This window comes from Elephas maximus, chromosome 2, assembly GCF_024166365.1.
Source record: "Elephas maximus indicus isolate mEleMax1 chromosome 2, mEleMax1 primary haplotype, whole genome shotgun sequence".
NCBI classification, from domain to species: Eukaryota; Metazoa; Chordata; class Mammalia; order Proboscidea; family Elephantidae; genus Elephas; species Elephas maximus.
The window spans coordinates 104,801,763-104,822,803 of record NC_064820.1 but is presented as its reverse complement, the minus strand read 5'-3'; the positions used below and the strand labels follow the sequence as shown (position 1 = coordinate 104,822,803).

The 21,041-nt window shown below is 39.8% G+C and overlaps 1 protein-coding gene and 1 long non-coding RNA gene across 4 annotated transcripts in view; one reads left to right on the top strand and one right to left on the bottom strand.

The window, feature by feature from the left end:
* Positions 1–5,974, bottom strand: part of LOC126068367 (uncharacterized) — a 411,592-nt gene extending 405,618 nt beyond the window's left edge. For both annotated transcript variants that reach the window (XR_007515662.1, XR_007515655.1), the window contains exon 1: positions 5,847–5,974. This is a non-coding gene — a long non-coding RNA (uncharacterized LOC126068367). The remainder of the gene's footprint in view (positions 1–5,846) is intronic.
* Positions 5,975–6,205: 231 nt separating this feature from the next.
* RIOK2 (RIO kinase 2) overlaps positions 6,206–21,041 on the top strand; it is a 29,283-nt gene continuing 14,447 nt past the window's right edge. For both annotated transcript variants that reach the window (XM_049870850.1, XM_049870852.1), the window contains exons 1-5: positions 6,206–6,384; positions 10,783–10,921; positions 12,140–12,256; positions 14,557–14,732; positions 17,743–17,831. In XM_049870850.1, the coding sequence (XP_049726807.1) occupies positions 6,319–6,384; positions 10,783–10,921; positions 12,140–12,256; positions 14,557–14,732; positions 17,743–17,831 (587 nt within the window). In that variant the 5' untranslated portion in view covers positions 6,206–6,318. The remainder of the gene's footprint in view (positions 6,385–10,782; positions 10,922–12,139; positions 12,257–14,556; positions 14,733–17,742; positions 17,832–21,041) is intronic.

Sequence of the window (21,041 nt, the reverse complement as noted above, 5' to 3'; positions counted from 1 at the left end):
AAACCAAACCCAGTGCTGTCGAGTCGATTCTGACTCACAGGCGACCCTATAGGTCAGAGTAGAGCTGCCCCACAGTTTCCAAGGAGCACCTGGTGGATTCGAACTGCTGACCTGTTGGTTAGCTGCTGTAGTACTTAACCACTAAGCCACCAGGTTTTCCGAGAATTACAATGGGCAGAGTCAATTCTATTTCCAAACCTTGATTCCTGAACATATGTATTCTATTGGGTATCATGTAAAAGTTAGTGATCTTCTGGAGGATGATAACTCAAACTTACTCTTAGCTGGGATTTCAACAATGCCTTCAACAGGCTATTACTTCAACAGACTTTTCCATCACTCTGCATGCCAGCATCTTCTCAGTGGTGTGGATATGATATGAACAATGATACTATGGCCATATGAATATTCCTGTGTTTTGATGTAATCCCATGCTAGAACAAACATTCTGTAAGCTCTAGAATACTGGTGTAAGCTGAAGCCCTTCAGACAGGAAAAGCAAGCCCATGTCCATAATATATGTCTATTCCTAGCAATATGAATCTCTGGCTTCAGCCCTTTTAGGGTAGAAGGGGTCCAATATAGTCAATTTGACACCAAGTGACTAGACTTCTCAAGGGATGGCATTATACTAGGAATCCAGCATTGGCTTCTGCTCCAGGTAGACTGAGTATTCAAGAGCATCAGAAGCTGTTATAGCCTTGGTTTGTCACAGCCAATGCCGCTGGGCCCTCCTCCGTTCCAGCCATTAATGCTAATTGATATGTATACCCATTGTGGCATCACTGGATGCAAGTGGCAATAACAAAGGCCGGCTGATGCCAACTAGACATGATTTTAGTCTATCCGGTTTAATGCCTCTTCTGTGTTGTATATTTTCTGGTCAGTGTTAATATGAAATACAAACATCTTCACACTTCTTGATCATCCCCATATATCTATTCTCATTCCTCTGTCTCAGACTTCCTTGTCCACAACCCATAATTTTTCTCCTTCTAGGCTGCTGATCAACAAGCCAAGCTATTTGCCCCTGCTCTAAGTCTATAAATGTAAATGTACATATATATGCACGCACATACATATATACATACATATATAGTTTTTTTTTATAGATATATACACATATGTTGTTGTTGTTGTTATATGACACTGAGGCAGCTCCAACTCATACAGACCCTATGTACAACAGAACGAAACACTGCCCAGTCCTGGGCCATTCTCACAATCGTTGTTATATTTGAGCCCATTGTTGCAGCCACTATGTCAATCCATCTCCTTGACGGTCTTGCTTTTCTTCACCATCTCTCTATTTTACCAAGCATGATGTCCTTCTCCAGGGAGAAGTACAACCATGAGCATATCCCACCTGAATTTAGAGACCACCTCAAGAAGAGATTTGATTCATTCAACACTAATGACCGAAGATCAGATGAGATCTGGGATGACATCAAGGGCATCACGCATGAAGAAATCAAAAGGTCACTAAATAGACTGAAAAGAAAGAAAACACCAAAATGGATGTCAGAAGAGGCTCTGAAGCTTGCTCCTGAATGTAAAGTAGCTAAAGCAAATGGAAGAAATGATGAAGCAAACAGGCTGAACAAGAGATTTCAAAGGGCAGCTCGAGAAGGCAAAGTATTACAAAAAAATGTGCAAAGACCTGGAATTAGAAAAACAAAAGGGAAGAACACACTCAGCATTTCTCAAGCTGAAAGAACTGAAAAAAAACTTAAACCTTGAGTTGCATTATTGAAGGAGTCTGCAGGAAAAACATTGAACAATACAGGAAGCATCAAAAGAAGATGGAGGGAATACAGAGAGTCATTGTAACAAAAAGAACTGGTCAACATTCAACCTTTCAGGAGGTAGCATATGATCAAGAACCAATGGTAGTGAAGGTAGAAATCCAAGCTGCACTGAAGACTGGTGAGAAACAAGGTTCTGGGAATTGATGAAATACCAATTGAGATGTTTCAACAAACGGATCCAGCACTTGTCTATGCCAAGAAATTTGGAAGACAGCTACCTGGCCAACCGACTAGAAGAGATCCATATTTGTGCCCATCCCAAATGAAGGTGATCCAACAGAATATGGAAATTATTGAACAGTATTATTAATATCACATGCAAGTAAAACTTTCCTGAAGATAATTCAAAAGTGGTTGCAGCAGTATTTCGACAGGGAACTGCTAGAAATTCAAGCTGGATTCAGAAGAAAATGTGGAACAAGGGATATCACTGCTGATGTCAGATGCATCTTGGCTGAAAGCAGAAAATACCAGAAAGATGTTTACCTGTGTTTTATTGACTATGTGGATACAAAGGCATTCGACTACGTGGACCACAACAAATTATGAATAACACTGCAAAGAATAAGAATTCCAGAACACTTAATTGTGCTCATGAGGAACTGGTACTTAGACCAAGGGGCAGTCATTTGGACAGAACGGGGGATACTGCGTGACTTAAAATCATAAAAGGTGTGTGTAGGGGTTGTATCCTTTTACCATACTTATTCAATCTGTATGCTGAGCAAATAATCCAAGAAGCTGGACTATATGAATAAGAACAGGTCATTAGGATTGGGGAAAGACTCATTAACGGCCTGCATTATGCGGATGACACAACCTTGCTTGCTGTAAGTGAAGAGGACTTGAAGCACTTACTGATAAAGATCAAAGATCACAGCCTTCAGTGTGGATTACACCTCAACATTAAGAAATCAAAAATCCTCACAACTGGATCAACAAGCAACATCATGATGAAAAGAGAAAAGATTGAAGTTGTCCAGAATTTCATTTTACTTGGCTCCACAATCAACACCCATGGAAGCTGTAGTCAAGAAATCAAATGATGTATTGCATTGGGCAAATCTGCTGCAAAAGACATCTTTAAAGTGTGCAAAAGCAAACACGTCACTTTGAGGACTCATATACATGTGAAAGCTGGACAATGAATAAGGAAGACCAAAGAACTGATGCCTCGAATTATGGTGTTGGTGAAGAATATTGAATATACCATGGACTTCCAGAATAACGAACAAATCTGTCTTGGAGACGTACAGCCAGAATGCTCATTAGAAGCAAGGATGGCGAGACTTAGTCTCATGTACTTTGAAGGACCATGTACTCAGGAAGGACCATTCCCTGGAGAAGGACATCATGCCTGGTAAATAAGAGGGTTCGTGTAAAAGAGGAAGACCCTCAACAAGATGAACTGACACAGTGGTGCAACGATGGGCTCAAGTACAGCAACAACTGTGAGGATGGCGCCGGACTGGACAGCGTTTCTGTCGTACACAGGGTCGCTATGAGTTGGAACAAACTGGACAGCATCTAATAATAACGACATCCAAAAACCAAACCCATTGCCATGGAGTCAATTCATAGCAACCCTATAGGACAGAGTAGAACTGCCCCATACGGTTTTCAAAGAGCGGCCGAAAGCTTCGAACTGCTGACCTTTTGGTTAGCAGCCAAGCTCTTAACCACTGGGCCACCAGGGCTCCCAACTACAATATACCTGTAGATACAATCCCATTTGGGGATAGAGTTCTTCTGTGTTATGTTAATGAGGGCATATCAATGTAGGGTGTGTCTTAAACCAATCACGTTTGAGATTTAACAGCAGGTTAGACACAGAACCAAGTAAGCACAGATGTAGGAAGACGGTTGCCACACTACATGAAGATCATCAAGTAACCAAGGAAGGAACAGAAACTGAAAAGACAAGGACTTCCCCCAGAGCTAACAGAGAGAGAAAGCCTTCCCCAAGAGCTGATGCTCTGAATTCGAACTCCTAGCTTCCTAGACTGTGAGAAAATAAATCTCTGTTAAAGCTACCCACTTGTGGTATTTCTGTTACAGCGACACTAAGAAACTAAGCCAAAAAGAAAAAAAAAAACTCATTGGTATTGAGTCGATGCTGACTCATAGTGACCCTATTAAAAAAAAAAAAAAAAGACACAGCAAAACTCTTCCACAGGGTTTCCAAGGCTGTAAATCTTTATGGGAACAGACTGCCACATCTTTCTCCCATAGATTAGCTGGTGGGTTCGAACCCCCAACCTTTCAGTTAGTGGTTGAACACTTAACCACTGCACCACCAGGGGTCCTTAAGAAACTAAAACAACACCTAAAAGATTTGTTGGCGTTTTGCTCTAAAAATTATTTAGATTCTTTAAAAACTTTTCCTTTTTATGTCTTCTTGATATGAATTAGCCACCATCCGTCAGTTTGTCATACCTTGGCATCTTACATGTTGCTGTGATGGGGGGAGCTACCCCACCAGTATTTCAAACATCAACAGGGTCACTCATGGTGGACAGGTTTCAGCAGAGTTTCCAGACTAAGACAGACTAGGAAGAATGGCCTGGTGATCTACTTTTGAAAATCAGCCAATGAAAATCCTATGGATCCCAACAAAATACTGGCCAATATGGTGCCAGTATATGAGTCCGTGAGTTGGAAGAGACTTCCTAGGTTAGAGACCCTCAAAATATACAGCGGCCATAACAATGGATTCAAGCATACCAACAATCATGAAGATGGTGCAGGACTGGGCAACATTTTTCTGTTTTACACTGGGGTCACCATGAGTTGGAGGTGACTCCGAAGGCCACTAACAACAATATAAATTACAGAAAGAAAAATTCCGTTTAAATGGAGGTTTCCATTAGTTGAGTATAGATAATCAAATATTTACTGCACTGGAGTAAAAAGAAGCCAGAAGTTGGCCTGTAGAGGAGATAGAGGGTTCCACTTTTTCAGACCACTAAGTATTCTGGCTGGAAAGACAGGGCAAATCACAGTCTGCTGCCTGCCTCCGAAATCCAGTGCAAGTTTTCTGAGCGCTAGTTCTGTGTTAGGACTCAGCAACACGGGGGGGTGGGCGGGGGGGGGGAGTCGGTAAATAGCGAATTTCAAACTTTACACCAAAAATTTTGAGACTAGACTCAGAAAGAAGCTAAATATCAGTGGTTGGGAATGAGGTCAAGGCTGAAGTGGACTACAACCCCTGATGACAACATGCAGCATTCACACCTAGAGTAAGCAGCCCTGGTGGCGCAGTGGTTAATAGCAGCTAACCAAAAGACCAAAGACCTACCGGGAGAAGATGTGACAGTCTGCCATCAGAAAGACTGCAGCCTTGGAAACCCTATGGGGCAGTTCTCTGCCCTGTAGGGTCGTTGAGTTGGAATCGCCTCAACAGCAAGGACTTTACGCTTAGTATGAGTAGTGTAAGACGTAGCGTTTAAACGTTTAAAATATAGTTCGTGAAATAAGATATGAATACAAACATTATCGTACAAGTTTTGGTACTGTTATCCTTCCTAGTGTTGTTTTAATGAGGATAGGGTAGAGTATGCATCCTCACTGTCGGACTGCAAGCTGTTTTAAAGTCCCGCTCCAGTTACTACCTTTTGTTGGCGTGAAGAGGCTTCGCAGAGCTAGTGTGGATAAAAAAAAAAAAAAACCCTAAAAAAAACCCAGTACCGTCTGGTGGATTCCAACTCATAGCGACCCTATAGGCCAGAGTAGAACTCCCCTAACGCTCTTAAATTGCTACTGGGCCCTCGAAGTGCTGCTACCAGCGCAGGCCCGTCTCTGAACCATCAAAATTCCCAAATTTCTGGAAACAGGCGATGAGAACACACCCTCTATCCTTCACCCTGAATCCCATCTCCGCCTCCAGTACATACAAGCGCACCCCGAAGTCCCGCGGGACTACGTAAATCCTAGTACGGAGCAAGCGCACTGGAGTTCTCGCTAACCACGCCTTCCCCTGGTTTGAGCAGGCGCAGTTAGAGGAAGGAGGTCGGCTCGGGTGGTTACTGTTATCGTTACCTTTAACAGCCCTAATTGTCCCGAGCTTCTCCCGTGTTCATTTTCATCCTGTCTTACTGGAACTCGCTTAGCCTAAAGTAGGAGCTGCAGTTTGGAGTTGAAATTTGTTTCTCCCATTATAGCTTCCACTCTGTTCTCAGAGGCAGGGCGTGTCATTTAGGCAACAGTCCTGACAGCTAGGAAAAATTAAAATGCACATTGTAGAGAACTTTTACAGTCCGCCAACTCATTCACATGACAAAATGACTTATAAATAAAACTTTCCTTTTTTCCATACTAGATCCTTCATAAGACACGGAAATCATTTTACTTTCCCATGCAAGCGAGAAGATAATTTTCTTATTAACAAGGACCTGCAGTAACACGCGACGCAAGCGAGCCATCAGCGGCTGTACGGCACGTGAAAGGTCTCCGTACAGACCTGTTTTGCGCACTGGGGCTGTGGTGGAAGAATCTTCTGGGCTCGGCCGCCATGGGGAAAGTGAATGTGGCCAAGTTGCGTTACATGAGTAGGGACGACTTCAGGGTCTTGACCGCGGTAAGAAGTACTCCTTTCCCTTCTCTCTAGTCCTTCCCCACCCTGCGCCCTTTTCCTGTTGATGTTTCGTGGGAGCTGAGCCGGCGCTCTCAGCCCTGGAACGCCGCGGAAGCTGGGAATGGGGGAAAAGAGGACCGACGAGAGTCGGAGTTTTAATAAGCCTGGAGAATCGTTCTTGCTTGGGAATTTAACTTCCGCCCCAAAACTGTAAATATCTCCCCTTGTAATTCTTTTCTTTCCACTCCCCTTTTCCGTGCTCTATAAGCAGCCACACTCACTCATCTGTGCCCTGGGAAGCTTTTCAGACTCTGGGCTTCCGGCCAGTGGGGAAGGTTTAAGATGCTCCTGGGGAGAATCGGTAGAAGTAGCATTGTGTTAATTTACGAAGGGTGAGTTCTGCAATCACAGACTATCACTTTTTTCATTCAGTCAGTCAATACGTATTTGTCAGGTTATTTAGGAACAATTTTTTTTTTAAGTGATTCAGCTGACAACAGGATAGGAGAGAGGCACGGATGATAATCAAGTAAACGAGTAAATAAGGAAGATAATAACAGATAATAAGAACAGTGAAAATAAGAAACAGGATAATGGAATAGAAAGGGGGATGCAGCTTTTAAATTGGGTAGTCAGGGAAGGCTGCCTTTGTGTAAGAATCTTGTGTTTATGGTTGTAACCAAAGTCTGTAGTTATCGAAGCCTGCAAGGTCTTAAAAAAAAATGCATGGTACTTGATGAGAAGCCCTGATGCCACAGTGGTTAAGTGCTAGGCTGCTAACCAAAAAGTCAACAGTCCAGCTACTAGCGGGAGAAAGATGTTGTAGTCAGCTTCAGCAAAGATTACAGCCTTGGAAACCCTATGGTGTAGTTCTGCTCTGTCCTGTAGGGTTGCTGTGAGTTGGAATCAACTAGAGGGACAGCGGTGGGTTTTTAATGGGTCGGCCCTTGATGTTGTTAAGTGCCTTTGAGTCTATTCAAACTCATAGCAATCCTATGTACCCTGTGTACAACAGAAGGAAACACTGTCTGGTCCTGCGCCATCCTCACAACTGTTGTTATGCTTGAGCCCATTGTTGCGAAGTCACTGTGTCAGTCTGTCTCGTTAAGAATCTTCCTCTTTTTCGCAGACCCTCTACTTTACCAAGCAAGATGTCTTTCTCCAGGGACTGGTCCCTCCTGGTAAGATGGACAAAGCATGTGAGACATAGTCTCACCATCCGTCTAAGGAGCATTCTGGTTGTACTTTTTCCAAGACAGATTTGTTTGTTCTTTTTACAGTACGCAGTATATTCAGTATTCTTTGCCAACATTACAATTCAGAGGTGTTAATTCTGCTTCAGTCTTCCTTATTCATTGTCCAGATTTCGAATGCATATGAGGCTCTTGAAAACATAATGGCTTGGGTCAGGTGCACCTTAGTCTTCAAGGTGACATCTTTGCTTTTTAACATTTTAAGAGGTTTTTTGCAGCAGATTTGCCCCATGCAATAAGTCATTTGATTTCTTGATTGCTTTTTTTTTCTTCCATGGGCGTTGATTGTGGATCCAAGTAAAACGAAATCCTGGACAACTTCAGTCTTATCTTCGTTGATCATAATGTTGCTTGTTGGTCCAGTCGTGAGGATTTTTGTTTTCTTTATGTTTAGGTATAATCCATACTGAAGGCTGTAGTCTTTGATCTTCATCAGTAAGTGCATCAAGTCCTCTTCACTTTCAGCGAGCAAGGTTGTGTCATCTGCATAATGCAGGTTGTTAATGAGTCCCCTGCTCCGATCCTGATGCCCCATTCTTCTTCATGCAGTCCAGCTTCTTGGATTATTTGCTCAGCGTATAAATTGAATAAGTATGGTGAATGGATACAACTCTGAAGCATACCTTTCCTGATTTTAAACCACGCAGTATCATCTTGTTCTGGTCCAATGACTGCCTCTTGGTCTATGTACAGGTTCCTCATGAGCACAATTAAGTGTTCTGGAATTCCCCTTCTTTGCAATGTTATCCATGATTTGTTATGATCCACACAGTTGAATGCCTTTGCATAGTCAATAAAGCACAGGTAAACATCTTTCTGGTAGTCTGCTTTCGCCAAGATCCATCTGATATCAGCAATGATATCTGCTGTTCCATGTCCTCTTCTGAATCTCGCTTGAATTTCTGTCAGTTCCCTGTTGATGTACTGCTGCAGCCACTTTTGAATGATTTTCAGCAAAATTGTACTTGTGCGTGCTCTTAATTATATTGTTTGATAATTTTCACATTCTGTTAGATCACCGTTCTTTGGAATGGGTACAAATATGGATCACTTCCAGTCGGTTGGCCTGGTAGCTTTTTTCCAAATTTCTTAGAATAGACAAGTGAGCACTTCTAGTGCTGCATCCATTTGTTGAAACATCTCAGTTGGTATTCCCTCAATTCAGTGCAGCTTGAATTTCTTTCTTTAGTACCATTGGTTTTTGATCATATGCTACTTCCTGAAATGGTTGAACATAGACCAGTTCTTTTTGGTACATTGACTCTGTGTATTCCTTCCATCTTCTTTTGGTGCTTCCTGTGTTGTTTAGTATTTTCCCTCTAGAATCCTTCAGTATTGCAACTCAAGTCTTGAATTTTCTCTTCAGTTCTTTCAGTTTGAGAAATGCTAAGTGTATTCTTCCCTTTTGGTTTTCTAACTCTAGGTGTTTGCACATTTTGTTATAATACTTTGTCTTCTCGAGGCGCCCTTTGAAATCTTCCGCTGGGCTCTGTACATAGATCAAGAGGCAGTTGTTTGAACAGAACAAGGGGATACTGCATGGTTTAAAGTCAGGAAAGGTGTGCGTCGGAGTTGTATCCTTTCACCATACCTGTTCAATCTGTGTGCTGAGCAAATAATCCAAGAAGCCGGACAATATGAAGAACAGGGCACTAGGATTGGAGGAAGACTCGTTAACAACCTGCATTATGAAGATCAAAGACCACAGCATTCAATGTGGATTACACTTCAACATAAAGAAAGCAAAAATCCTCTCAACTGGACCAATAAACAACATTATGATAAACAGAAAAGATTGAAGTTGTCAAGGATTTCATTTTACCTGGATCCACAGTCAGCACCCACGGAAGTAACAGTCACGAAATCAAAAGATGCATTGCATTGGGCAAATCCGCTGCAAAAGACCTCTTTAAAGTGTTGAAAAGCAAAGATGCCACCTTGAACACCAGGGTGCGCCTGATCCAAGCCACAGTGTTTTCAGTTGCAGCATATGCATGTGAAAGCTGGACAATGATTACGGAAGACCGTGAATTGTGGTGTTGGCAAAGGATATTGAATATACCATGATCTGCAAAAAGAATGAACAAATCTGTCTTGGAAGAAGTGCAACCAGAATGCTCCTTGAAAGCAAGGATGGCGAGACTACGTCTTACATACTTTGGACATGTTTTCAGGGGGGATCAGTCCCTAGAGAAAGACATCATGCTTGGTAAAGTACAGCGAAAAAGAGGAAGACCCTCAATAAGATGGATTGACATAGTGGCTGCAACAGTGGGCTCAAGCATAACAACAATTGTGAGACTGGTCCAGGACCAGGCAGTGTTTCATTCTGTAGTGCGTAGGGTCACTGTGAGTTGGAACGGACTTGATGGCACCTAATAACAACAGCTTTCCTCAGTATAAAATCTCAATTCCTGGTCTTAGTTTCAAGGCCTCACATATCTTACTCAAAAAACTTTTCCAGCCATCTTTTCATAAATTCTACGTGTCTTCCCATCAGAATTACCACTTTTCTGGCTGTACCCTGTGCTCTGTACTTTCTTGCATATGTGCCATGTCCAAGTCTTTTTTTTTTTTTTTTTTTTTTGGTCTTTCCTTGATATTCCTTTGCCTACTTTCTCCATGTGCCTTCATCTCTTAAAGTCAATCTCAACTGCTGCTGCTTCCTTGAAACCAGTCCCTTAGCTAGAAGGGTTCTTGTTCTGCCCTTAGCTACCTTTTTTTAAAGCATATATCACTTACTGCCTTCTAATAGATATATACATTTTTTATTTCCACAATTGTTTCGAGTAGAGAGTATTTATGTGTGTGTGTCTGTGTGTGTGTCTACATATATTTATTTATTCTCCATAATGTATGATACAATGCCTACATTGCTTAGTAAGTATGTGAAACATGTATGTTAAGCATTCAAAATTCCTTTGAAGCACGTTTAGTTTAGTTTAGTAGGGAAATAATGTGAATATCAATGGTTGTATATCAAATTGTCATTAAAAATATGTTCAAAGGAAGGAGTAATTATGTCTCAGAATTGGTTGGGGAAATGCATGGTAGGGAAATTTCAAGCAGAAGTTAATTTCTTAGCAAGGTTTTGATAAATAAGGGTTCTGTGTTAAGTGTGATCACATAATGATTCTTTTAATTTCAGGTTGAAATGGGCATGAAGAACCATGAAATAGTTCCCTGCAGTTTGATTGCTTCTATAGCCAGCCTTAAACATGGTGGCTGTAATAAGGTTTTAAGAGAATTAGTGAAACATAAACTCATAGCCTGGGAGCGTACCAAAAGTAAGTATTTTAAGGCACCACTTCTGATTTTTCGTGACTGGCCTCTACTCTGTCCTATAGGGTCGCTATGAGTCAGAATTGACTTGATGGCAATGGGTGGGGCTTCCCCAGGAGCAGGTGTTCCAAAAGGCAGGAAGTGGAAGTTGCCAGACCAACTTAAGTGCTAGACCTAGAAGTGATAAAGCATATTTCTGCCATATTCTATTGGTCAAAGCAATCACAGGGCCCACCTAAATCAAAGAGGGTAGAGAAATAGGCTCCATCTCGTTGTAGGGGAGTAGCAAATTCGCACTGCAGAAGAGCAGGTGGGATAGATGTTGTTGCTGCCGTCTTTGGAAAATTCAGTCAGGCACAGGACTCTAGAGCAGTCCTTCTCAAACCATCTGTGGTGAAGGGAGAGTTTCTTTTTTTCAGCCCTTCACAGATCTGTACAAAATACAATAAAAGAATTAACTAATAAAGGGAAATAAAAAACAACCATACAAAATATAGGTACAAATTCAAGTCAGAAGCATAAAACAAGCTGGTCAAATTGATGTAAAAATGTCTGAACTTAAACTTTTTATTTCAGTTTCTGAAGTTACCTTGTCACAGACCAGTAACAAAACATTTACAGATTGGCATCAGTCTGCAGGTCACACTTTGAGTAGCATTACTCTAGAGAAGAAATGTCTATTGTAGGAAGGAGCCCTGGTGGTACAGTGTTTAAGCTCTCAGCTCCTAACCAAAAGGTCGGCGGTTCGAACCCACCAGTCGCTCCACGGGAGAAAAATGTGTCAATCTGCTTCTGTAAAAAATTGCAGTATTAGAAACCCCATGGGGCAGTTCTTCTCTGCCCTATATGGTTACAACGGGTCGGAATTGACTCAGTAGCCCGTACACACCGGTCGTTCAGTGGTTAAGCTCTTGGCTAGTAACAACAGGTTGGCATTTGGAACCCACCAGCGGCTCCACAGAAGAAAGACCTGGCAACCTACTCTGGTAATGATTTCAGCCTAGGAAACCCTGTAGGGAAGTTCTACTCTGTCCTGTAGGGTCTCTATGTGTCAGAATCGACTCAACAGCACACAACAGCAACAGGAAGAAATGGGAAATTTCGAAGACTGGTAGTTCATCTTTTTCCAACTAAGACTTCCCATGTTTAAATTCTAATGCCTTGAACTGATGTTACTTGGTGGTGCGATGTAACTAAAAAATGGTTTTTGTTATCTTGTTTAGCTGTCCAGGGTTATCGGTTGACAAACGCAGGCTATGATTACCTAGCTTTGAAAACACTTTCTTCAAGACAGGTAGTTGAGTCTGTTGGAAACCAGATGGGTGTTGGCAAGGAATCAGGTAAGTGCTAATAATAATATTGAAAGCATTTTCTTTGCTTTAGTGTATATGTTCCCTTGAAAAAGTATTCATCTTTAATTTTTCCGTATTTTCCAGTTAAACAGTAAATTGAAAAATTAGTTGGAAACAATACACATTATGAAAGTACTCTTAGTTTAGTAGTTTTTTTTTTAATAAGTCTATTACTGAAAATATAGAGTTATACTAAGAATTAATTTTCCTCAAAAAACTGAAATTTTGGCAAATATTCATTTTTACTTTATATCTGATAAACTGTACATTTGTAAGTCAATAATACATAACACAAGGAGGTATTAGAAGACAGTGAATATATTTATGTATCACAGCAATATGATCAACAAAGCAAAAATAGGTATATGTACAGTACAGGAAAAAAAGCATTCTAAAATAGTATTGAACAAATACCTGTATGTTTTTTAATCTCTTATGTGGAAGACAGGAAGGAACAAAGAACAGGGAATGATTTTCTTTATATCATGCTATATTAGACACTGCTTTGTATCTTGGATAGTTACATTATTTATTTAAACAGAGGAAGCAAAATTAAAAGTATTATTAGGAAGTCTACCCAAAAAAAGTTGCCGTGTTACTTCATGTGGTTTGTATGTCTTCTGTGTTTATAATTCAGATTTTGGCATATATTTAAGAAATAATGTAAGAGAACTAAATATAGCCCTACTTGTGTGTATATGATACAAGGTATGTGAGGTAATGAAACACCCTCTTTAGAGTAGGCTTTCTGTTAATTTTTTTTACATCATCTTAACTTTGCTTTTGAGTGTAGAATGATGCATTGACTGTTACAAACACTCCAGTTATATGCATAGGAGAGGCACATCATAATGAAACAAAAATCCAATACAATTTTTAAGAAGTTCGTTGCATGGCAAAACGATAAATGATACAGGAGTATCATTAAGTCTTACTTCTAATGTCCTGTTTTTACCTCCAAAGCTATCACTGTTTGATTTCTTACATATCCTTTTAGAAATTTTTTAGATAAATACAAGTAGTATATTTATATGCACTGAAGGAGTGTGTTTGTGTGTATTTACATATATACACACGCACACACATTCACAGGAATCTGCTGGGTGGTGCAGACAGTTAACACACCCAGCTGCTAACCAAAAGGTTGAGAGTTCAAGTCCACTCAGAAGAAAGGCCTGATAATCTCCTTGAAAAAAATCGTCCATTGAAAACCCTATAGAGCACAGTTCTCCTCTGACACACATGAGGTCGCCATGAGTCACAGTTGACTTGACAATTCATTTTTATATACAGCCACATATGACATAAATATCTTTTCAATCACAGGTGAAAGTAAATATTACCCACTATTCTACACTTTGATTTTTTTCAGTTGATAGATGCCTGATAACATTTCATATGAGCAAATATATCTTCCTCATAGTTGGAGAGTATTAAGTTCTGTGGATGCTCCATAATTTATTTTACCAGTCAAGTTGTTAATGGGCTTTTAAGTAACTTCTAGTCTTTATTTTATTTTGGTAAGCAGTGACCCTGTAAACATCCCTGTACAAGTGTACACATGCAAATAAATTTATAAATATATCCTTGGGAATTGAATTATTGGAACAAAAGGTATTTACATTTAAAATATTGATAGATACTGCCACATTATCCTTCAAAAAGTTTGTCCCCATCTATAATCCCAAAAATGTAAGAGAGAGCCTGTTTCTCAAAAGACAAGTAATAGCTAAAATTCTTCATGAATACTTATAACCTGTTCTAAATGTCAGTATTACAACTAGTAACTCGTTTTGGTAGTTGGAAAGCTTATTTGAAGATCACCATTCTGTTTACTGTAGAATCATATTCTAACAATAGTATTATACACTGAAGTAATTGAAAATTGAACTTCATTTTGTTGAAAGGGAGATATTATTAAATCACTTCTCTTACATAAAGACATTAAGGAACAATTTAATGTTTTCCCGCTAATTGAATGATTGTTTTGACATATGGTAGACACAGGGCGCATCTTTGGAAGCAGTAACCTTTGACACAGTGCATTGCTGCCTTCTTTGGTGGAGGTAGTAATACATGTCAGCTTCTCATTTGGGGTTGTAAGTAAGGTAAAATGATGGGTGCTTGGGATATAAAGGTTTCTGCTAAATGAAAAGTATCCTTAGTTATATTAGGAAAGATAGCATATTTGATACAAATAAAATCAGAAAAAGCTAGATGTTAGAATTGTTTCAGATTATCAGAATAAAAGTGTAATGATAATCCTTACTTTTAAATCTTGGCTCCAGATATTTACATCGTTGCAAATGAAGAGGGACATCAATTTGCATTAAAGCTTCACAGACTAGGAAGAACCTCCTTTAGAAACCTGAAAAATAAGCGTGATTACCATAAACACAGACATAACGTGTCTTGGCTTTATTTATCTCGTCTCTCTGCCATGAAGGAATTTGCTTATATGAAGGTATTTTTAAAATAATTTTACATTTTTTAATTAAATAAGACATGTAGCTCGAAGGCCTTAATGACAAGCATCAGCCTGTTGCCCCACATCTTCCTACCACCAGTCCCAAACTCTAGAGATGATCGCTTTTAACTCTCAATTATTTCTTTTGCTTATTTTCCTGATGATTTCTTTCTACGTGAAGGTATTTTGAGTTGTTATAAATGCATAAAAGCAACCTGTATTCTACAAAATGAATGAGCTAGAGTAGCCTAAAATAATTAATGATGTAACCCAGTCCCAGTGCCATCGATGTAAGTGCTTCACAAATGTGTATGTGAATGTGTATCTATCCAGTTTTTTCGTATATATATATATCTCTTAATTGAAGAAACAAGAATTACTGTCTGTGGAAACCTTAATGTCTCAGATAGTATTTTTTTTTCCCACATAATGGAATAAATATCAATATACAAAATTGTACATTAAAAATCTTTCGTTTTTAACCTTTCACTTTCAAAATTAATGTTTTTGTTTTGTGCTAATGAATCAGTTCTAACTCATGAATCAATTTTGTCAAATATGGCTCGTAATAACCAAATTAAACTGAAGAAAATAACATTGTTTTTATTATTCTGTCAAGTGGGATTTATTTATCATAATTTATCTCAATTTTTTTAATTATGGAAAATCAGTGAACCGTTGTTTTTTGGGAGTTTTGATTTGGTGTTTATTGAGTAGATTATTTTAATTTATGTGGTTAAATTTTTAGTAACCCTAGGGGGAATATTCTCAAGGTAGAATAAATAAGTGACATGTTATATATTTCTTATAATAATAGTTTGTATCCTATCCTATGATATTCACTCAGCCCATAGGTAGCTTGATAAGGATTCTCAAAACTGTAATAGGTATTCTCTTGGGGTGTTTATATGAAGGTACAAGAATGGAACCTGGTTGCGCTTCTTGAATACATTCATATTTTTCTAAGAGAGAAAAAATATGACTAAGTTATAGCTTGGTGTCCCTGGGTAGTGCAGATACACTCGGCTGCTAACCAAAAGGTTGGAGGTTCAGGTCCATCCAGAGTCACCTCAAAAGAAAGACTTGATGATCTACTTCCAAAAAATCAGCCACTGAAAACGTTATGGGACACAGTTCTACTCTGGTGCACGTGGGGTCACCATGAGTCAGAGTTGACTCAATGGCAACTAGTTATGAGGGTTAAGATATACAAAAGGCTAGACAGATATTGCCAGTTGTTAACGTTATGCTGTTGGGCTGCCTGGGCATATTCAAGACCATGTACGCTGAGCTGTAAACTTTCACTTAAAGCACAATAAAAATTAAAAAATTTTTAAAAAACATGTGCATTGAAAAGAAAAGCTTTGAAAACAAACAAAAATCATTGGATTGGGGAATACTTCAAATTCTGTCTGAAGAAGGTAGGAGGTAAGAGTAGACAACCTTTTTAAGTTAACCCTGTTAATCAGTAAGTATGTATTGAGATTCAGCTGTGTGCTTATCACTGTATTAAGTACTGCGATAGGTGGTGTCGGGGGAACAGATACTAAAGGAATAACTAGTACAATAGCATGAACACACATGAAACAAACAGTTTAAAAAATTAATATGTAGAGTTCAGAGAAACTTCAGGAGAGTGGAATAGTCAATGACGGAGACTTCATGAAGTGGCGGGAGTTGAACCAAGTCATGAAGTATGGATATGGTTTGGCTATAACTAGAAGTGCACTTTGCAGAGGAGCAAGTGTGTGGGTGTGAGTCCTCTGAATAGGTGACAGTGAGGTGACTGTCCTGACCACATTCCAGAGTGCCTATTGGAGAGAGTGTTGGTAGAAGCAGGACTGGTTAAGTAGATTAAAGAAAGTTGTGGAAACCAGGAAAAATCCTTCAGATTGGAATCAGTCAATATTTAAGCAGTCACTGTAGTTTTGTTTTTTTTTTAAATGGAGAGTTGACATAAGCATTTTAGTCTCGTATAGGTATGCAGAATAATTTAGAATTGGTGGCAAGAGCTGGAACCCTGTTGTAGTGTTGCTGTTGTGTACCATTGAGTCGGTTCCTACTCATAGCAACCCTGTAGGACAGAGTAGAACTGCACCATCAGGTTTCCTAGACTAAAATCTTTACAAGAGCAGATCACCAGGTCTTTTCTCCCATGGAGCCACTGGTGAGTTTGAACTGCTGACCTTTCAGTTAGCAGCCAAATGCTTAACTTGAGCCACCAGGGGGGTTCCTCCTATTGCAGTAATCAGGCATAAATGACGATGGCCTATTTTGAGATGGTAGCATTCCAGATGGCAGACATAACTTTGAAGGATGAAATAACAGGACTTTGTGAACAATGTTTGTGAACAATGAGCCTAGAAGAAATTAAACACTGGGAAAAGTTGGACGTATAGATGATCACTATGAGTCAAAATTAACTTGATAGCACCCAACAGCAGCAACATGGATGATCTGAAGTAACCTTTGTCTCAAACTAAAAAATGTGCGTGTTTGTCATGTAATAGATTTCTATTACTATTATGGTCTGTAGAAAAGAAAGGTCAGTGCTCTATGAACTAAAGTGTATGATTTATTGGGATACTTCATTTCCTGATATGTCAGAAGAGAGAGTATTTCCTAAAACATAATTTGCTTTGGTTTGAATTTTTTGAGCACACTCCAGTATGTGGCAGAAGCTTAAAAGCAAGAGAGGAAATATCCTAAGAGACTATAAGCCTCTTGAGGGCTAAGACTTTTTCACACTAATTTTTGTAACCCTAGTGTAGTAAATATTCGATGAATGAATGTTGAAAAAATGAAATAAAACAAACTTTAGTTTAAAGTTCGTTTTGATGTCCAGCTTATTCTATGTAGTGATAAAGCCATACATGAGTAACCATGTGTTAACTGTAATTCTGTAAAGTCTTGAGTGTTTTTCTTCCGGTTGTATGCAGCTACGTTCATTGTACTCTAAAAAAGAATGACCTTTGTATTAACTTACACCTGTTTTGCTATGTTTTAGGCATTGTATGAAAGGAAATTTCCAGTTCCAAAGCCAATCGATTACAATCGCCATGCAGTAGTCATGGAACTCGTAAATGGCTATCCTTTGTGAGTATTATTCTTGAAAGCATGGATCCCAATAAATAAATCTAAGTTTCATTTTTTAAAAATAAAAAAAAATTTTTTTAATTAAGTGTAATATTATTCCTGGGAGGTTAGATGTTGATCTAAAGAGTGACTCAAGGGCAAATTGAAAATTCATTTTAGTTCTGACAGTTTGGGTTTTGGAATCTATATTAGTATCCTAAGACCACTATAACAAACTACCACAAGTTCGATGGCTTATAAGAACAAAAATTTATTGTCTCACAGTCCTGGAGACTAGGAAGTCCAAATCACTATGTCTGCCAGACCATATTCCCTCCAAAGTCTCTAGGAGAAGATTCTTGTCTTTCCAAGCTTCTGGTTGCTGCAGGTGATCTTTGGCTCACATTGAATTAGGACTCATACTCCTGCAGTGCAGTATCACCTCACATTGACTTATAATATCTTCAAAGACCCTGATTCCAAACAACGTCTTGTTCCTAGGTACCAGGGGTTAAGACTTCACCATATCTTTTTGGGGATACAGTTCAATCTGTAGCATAATCTCTGTGATATGTTCATTCAATAAATATTTACTAAGAGTCTTACTGGGTGCCAGCAGCGCCTTGGGCTCAGCAGTGAACAAAACAATGTCCTTGCCCTCATGGAGCTTATGTATGATAGAAGGAGACATGCAATAAGAAACTAATCAAGGAAGTATATGATATGTCAGATGGTAATAAGTGCTATGGATAAAAATATAGCAGGTAAAGAGGATAGGAAGTATTGAGGTTGGGGTAAGAGGCCGCACTTTTACATAGGGTTGTCAAGGAAAGTCTCATTGATGAGGTGACTTTTGAGCAGAAACCTAAAAGAAACAAGGGAAGAAATGAAGCAATATCTTAAGAAAATATTCCAGACAGAGGGAACAAGTGCATAGACCCTGAGGTGGAAGCATGTCTGAATGTTCAGGGGAACAGCGAGAAAGCCAGTCTGGCTAGAGCTGAGTAAAAAGGGAACTTGAAAGTGGTGAGAACAGAGAGGTAACAGGTGACCAGATCATTTAAGGCTTGTAGGCTATTGTAAGAACTTTTTTATTTTGATTGAGATGGGAAGGCATTGGAGGATTTTGAGCAGAGAGATGTGACTTGACTATATGGTAATAGGATCATGCTGGCTGCTATATTTAGACTAAAGGGAGATAAGGACAGAATTAGGAGGACAAATTAAGAGATCGTTGTAATAATCCAGGCAAGAGATGAAGGTGATTCACATCAGAGTGATAGCCACAAAAGTGATGAAAAATGTTTAGATTCTGATATATTTGGCAAGTTGAATCAACATGATTTGTTTGAGATTAGATATGGATGTAAAGAAAGGGCAAGCCAAGGTTTTTGGCCTGAATAACGAACTAGAAGGATAATGTCACCATTTACAGAAATGGGGAAAATTGCAGAAGAGCAGTTTGGAGTTGGAGGGTGGGGCGGAATCAAAGATTCAGTTTTAGACTTGGTAAGTTGGAGATGCTAGGAGTTTGGGGTCCAAGTCTAGGTTGAAATTAATGTATGTATGGTGTTTAAAGCCATGAGCCTGAATGAGATCAGCAAGACTGGGCTTAGGCTTCAGCTTTGAGGAACTTCAAATCTTAGAGGTCAGATGGTCTCAGGACATGTAATTCAATTGGCATAACATAGTCTATAAAGAAAATGTTCTACATCCGACTGTGGTGAGTAGTCACTGGAGTCTTAGAAGCCTGTGAGCAGCCATTTGAGATACATCTACTGGTCCTATCCCGGCTGGAGCAAAGGAGAATGAAGAAGACCAAAAACACTAGGGAAAGATTAGTCCAAAGGACTAATGGACCACAACTACTCCACCAGACTGAGCTCAGAACAACTAGATGGTGCCTGGTTACCACCACCAACTGTTCTGGGAGGGATCACAATAGAGGGCCCCAGACACAGCAGGAGAAAAATGTAGAATAAAATCCAGATTCACAAAAAAAAACCGACTTGCTGGTCTGACAGAAACTGGATAAACCCTGAGAGTGTGGCCCCCAGACATGCTTCTGACTCAGTACTGAAGTCACTTTTGAGGTTCAACCTCCAGCCAAAGATTAGACAGGTTTATAGGGCCAACAGTAACACACACGAGGGTCATGCTTCGTAGTTCAGTCATGTATACGAAACTAATGGGGCACACCAGCCCAAAAGCAAAGATGAGAAGGCAGGAAAGGACAAGAAAACAGGAGGGATGGAAACAGGGAAGTTGGGGTGGAGAAGGGGAGAGCAGTGACACATCGTGGGGTTGGCAACCAGCATCACAAAACAATTTGTATATTAACTGTTCAATGAGAAACTTGCTCTGAAACTTTCACCTAAATCACAATTAAAAAAAAAAATTAGAGGTCAGGGAGAAGATGAAGAACTACCAAAAGAGACTTAAGAAGGAATGATCAGTGAGGAAGGAGGAAAACCAAGAGTATGGGATACCAGAAGTTAAGTAGAAAAAAGTGTTTCAACAAAGTAATGGAAAAAGTCAACTGCCAGACAAAATATGATGAAGACTGAGATTTGACCGTTGGACTTAGCAACATGGAAGTAATTGGTAGCCTTGACAAGAGCTATTTCACTGGAGTGAGGTGAATGAAAGCCTGCGGAAATGGGTTCATTGGAGAGTGGGAGGAAAGAAATTGGAGAAAGTAGAACTGCCCCATGGGGTTTCCGAGGAGCAGATGGTGGATTTGAACTGCCGACCTTTTGGTTAGCAGCTATATCACTTGACCGCTATGCCACTAGGGCTCCGGAAGCTTCATAGACACATCTGTGGAAGCTCCGTAGACACATCCAAACTCCCTGAGGGACCAAATTACTGGGCTGAGGGTTATGGGGACCACAGTCTCAGGGAACATCAAGCTCAATTGGCATAACATAGTTTATAAAGAAAATGTTCTACATTCTACTTCGATGGGTAGCGTCTGGGGTCTTAAAAGCTTCCGAACAGCCATCTAAGATACTCCACTGGTCTCATCGTCTCAGGAGCAAGGGAGAATGAAGAAAACTAAAGACACAAGGGAAAGATTAGTCCAAAGGACTAATGGACCACAACTACCACAGCTACCCCCAGACTGAGTCCAGCACAACTAGATGGTGCCTGGCTACCACCACTGACTGTTCTGACAGGGATCACAACAGAGGGTCCTGGACAAAGCTGGAGAAAAATGTAAAACGAAAT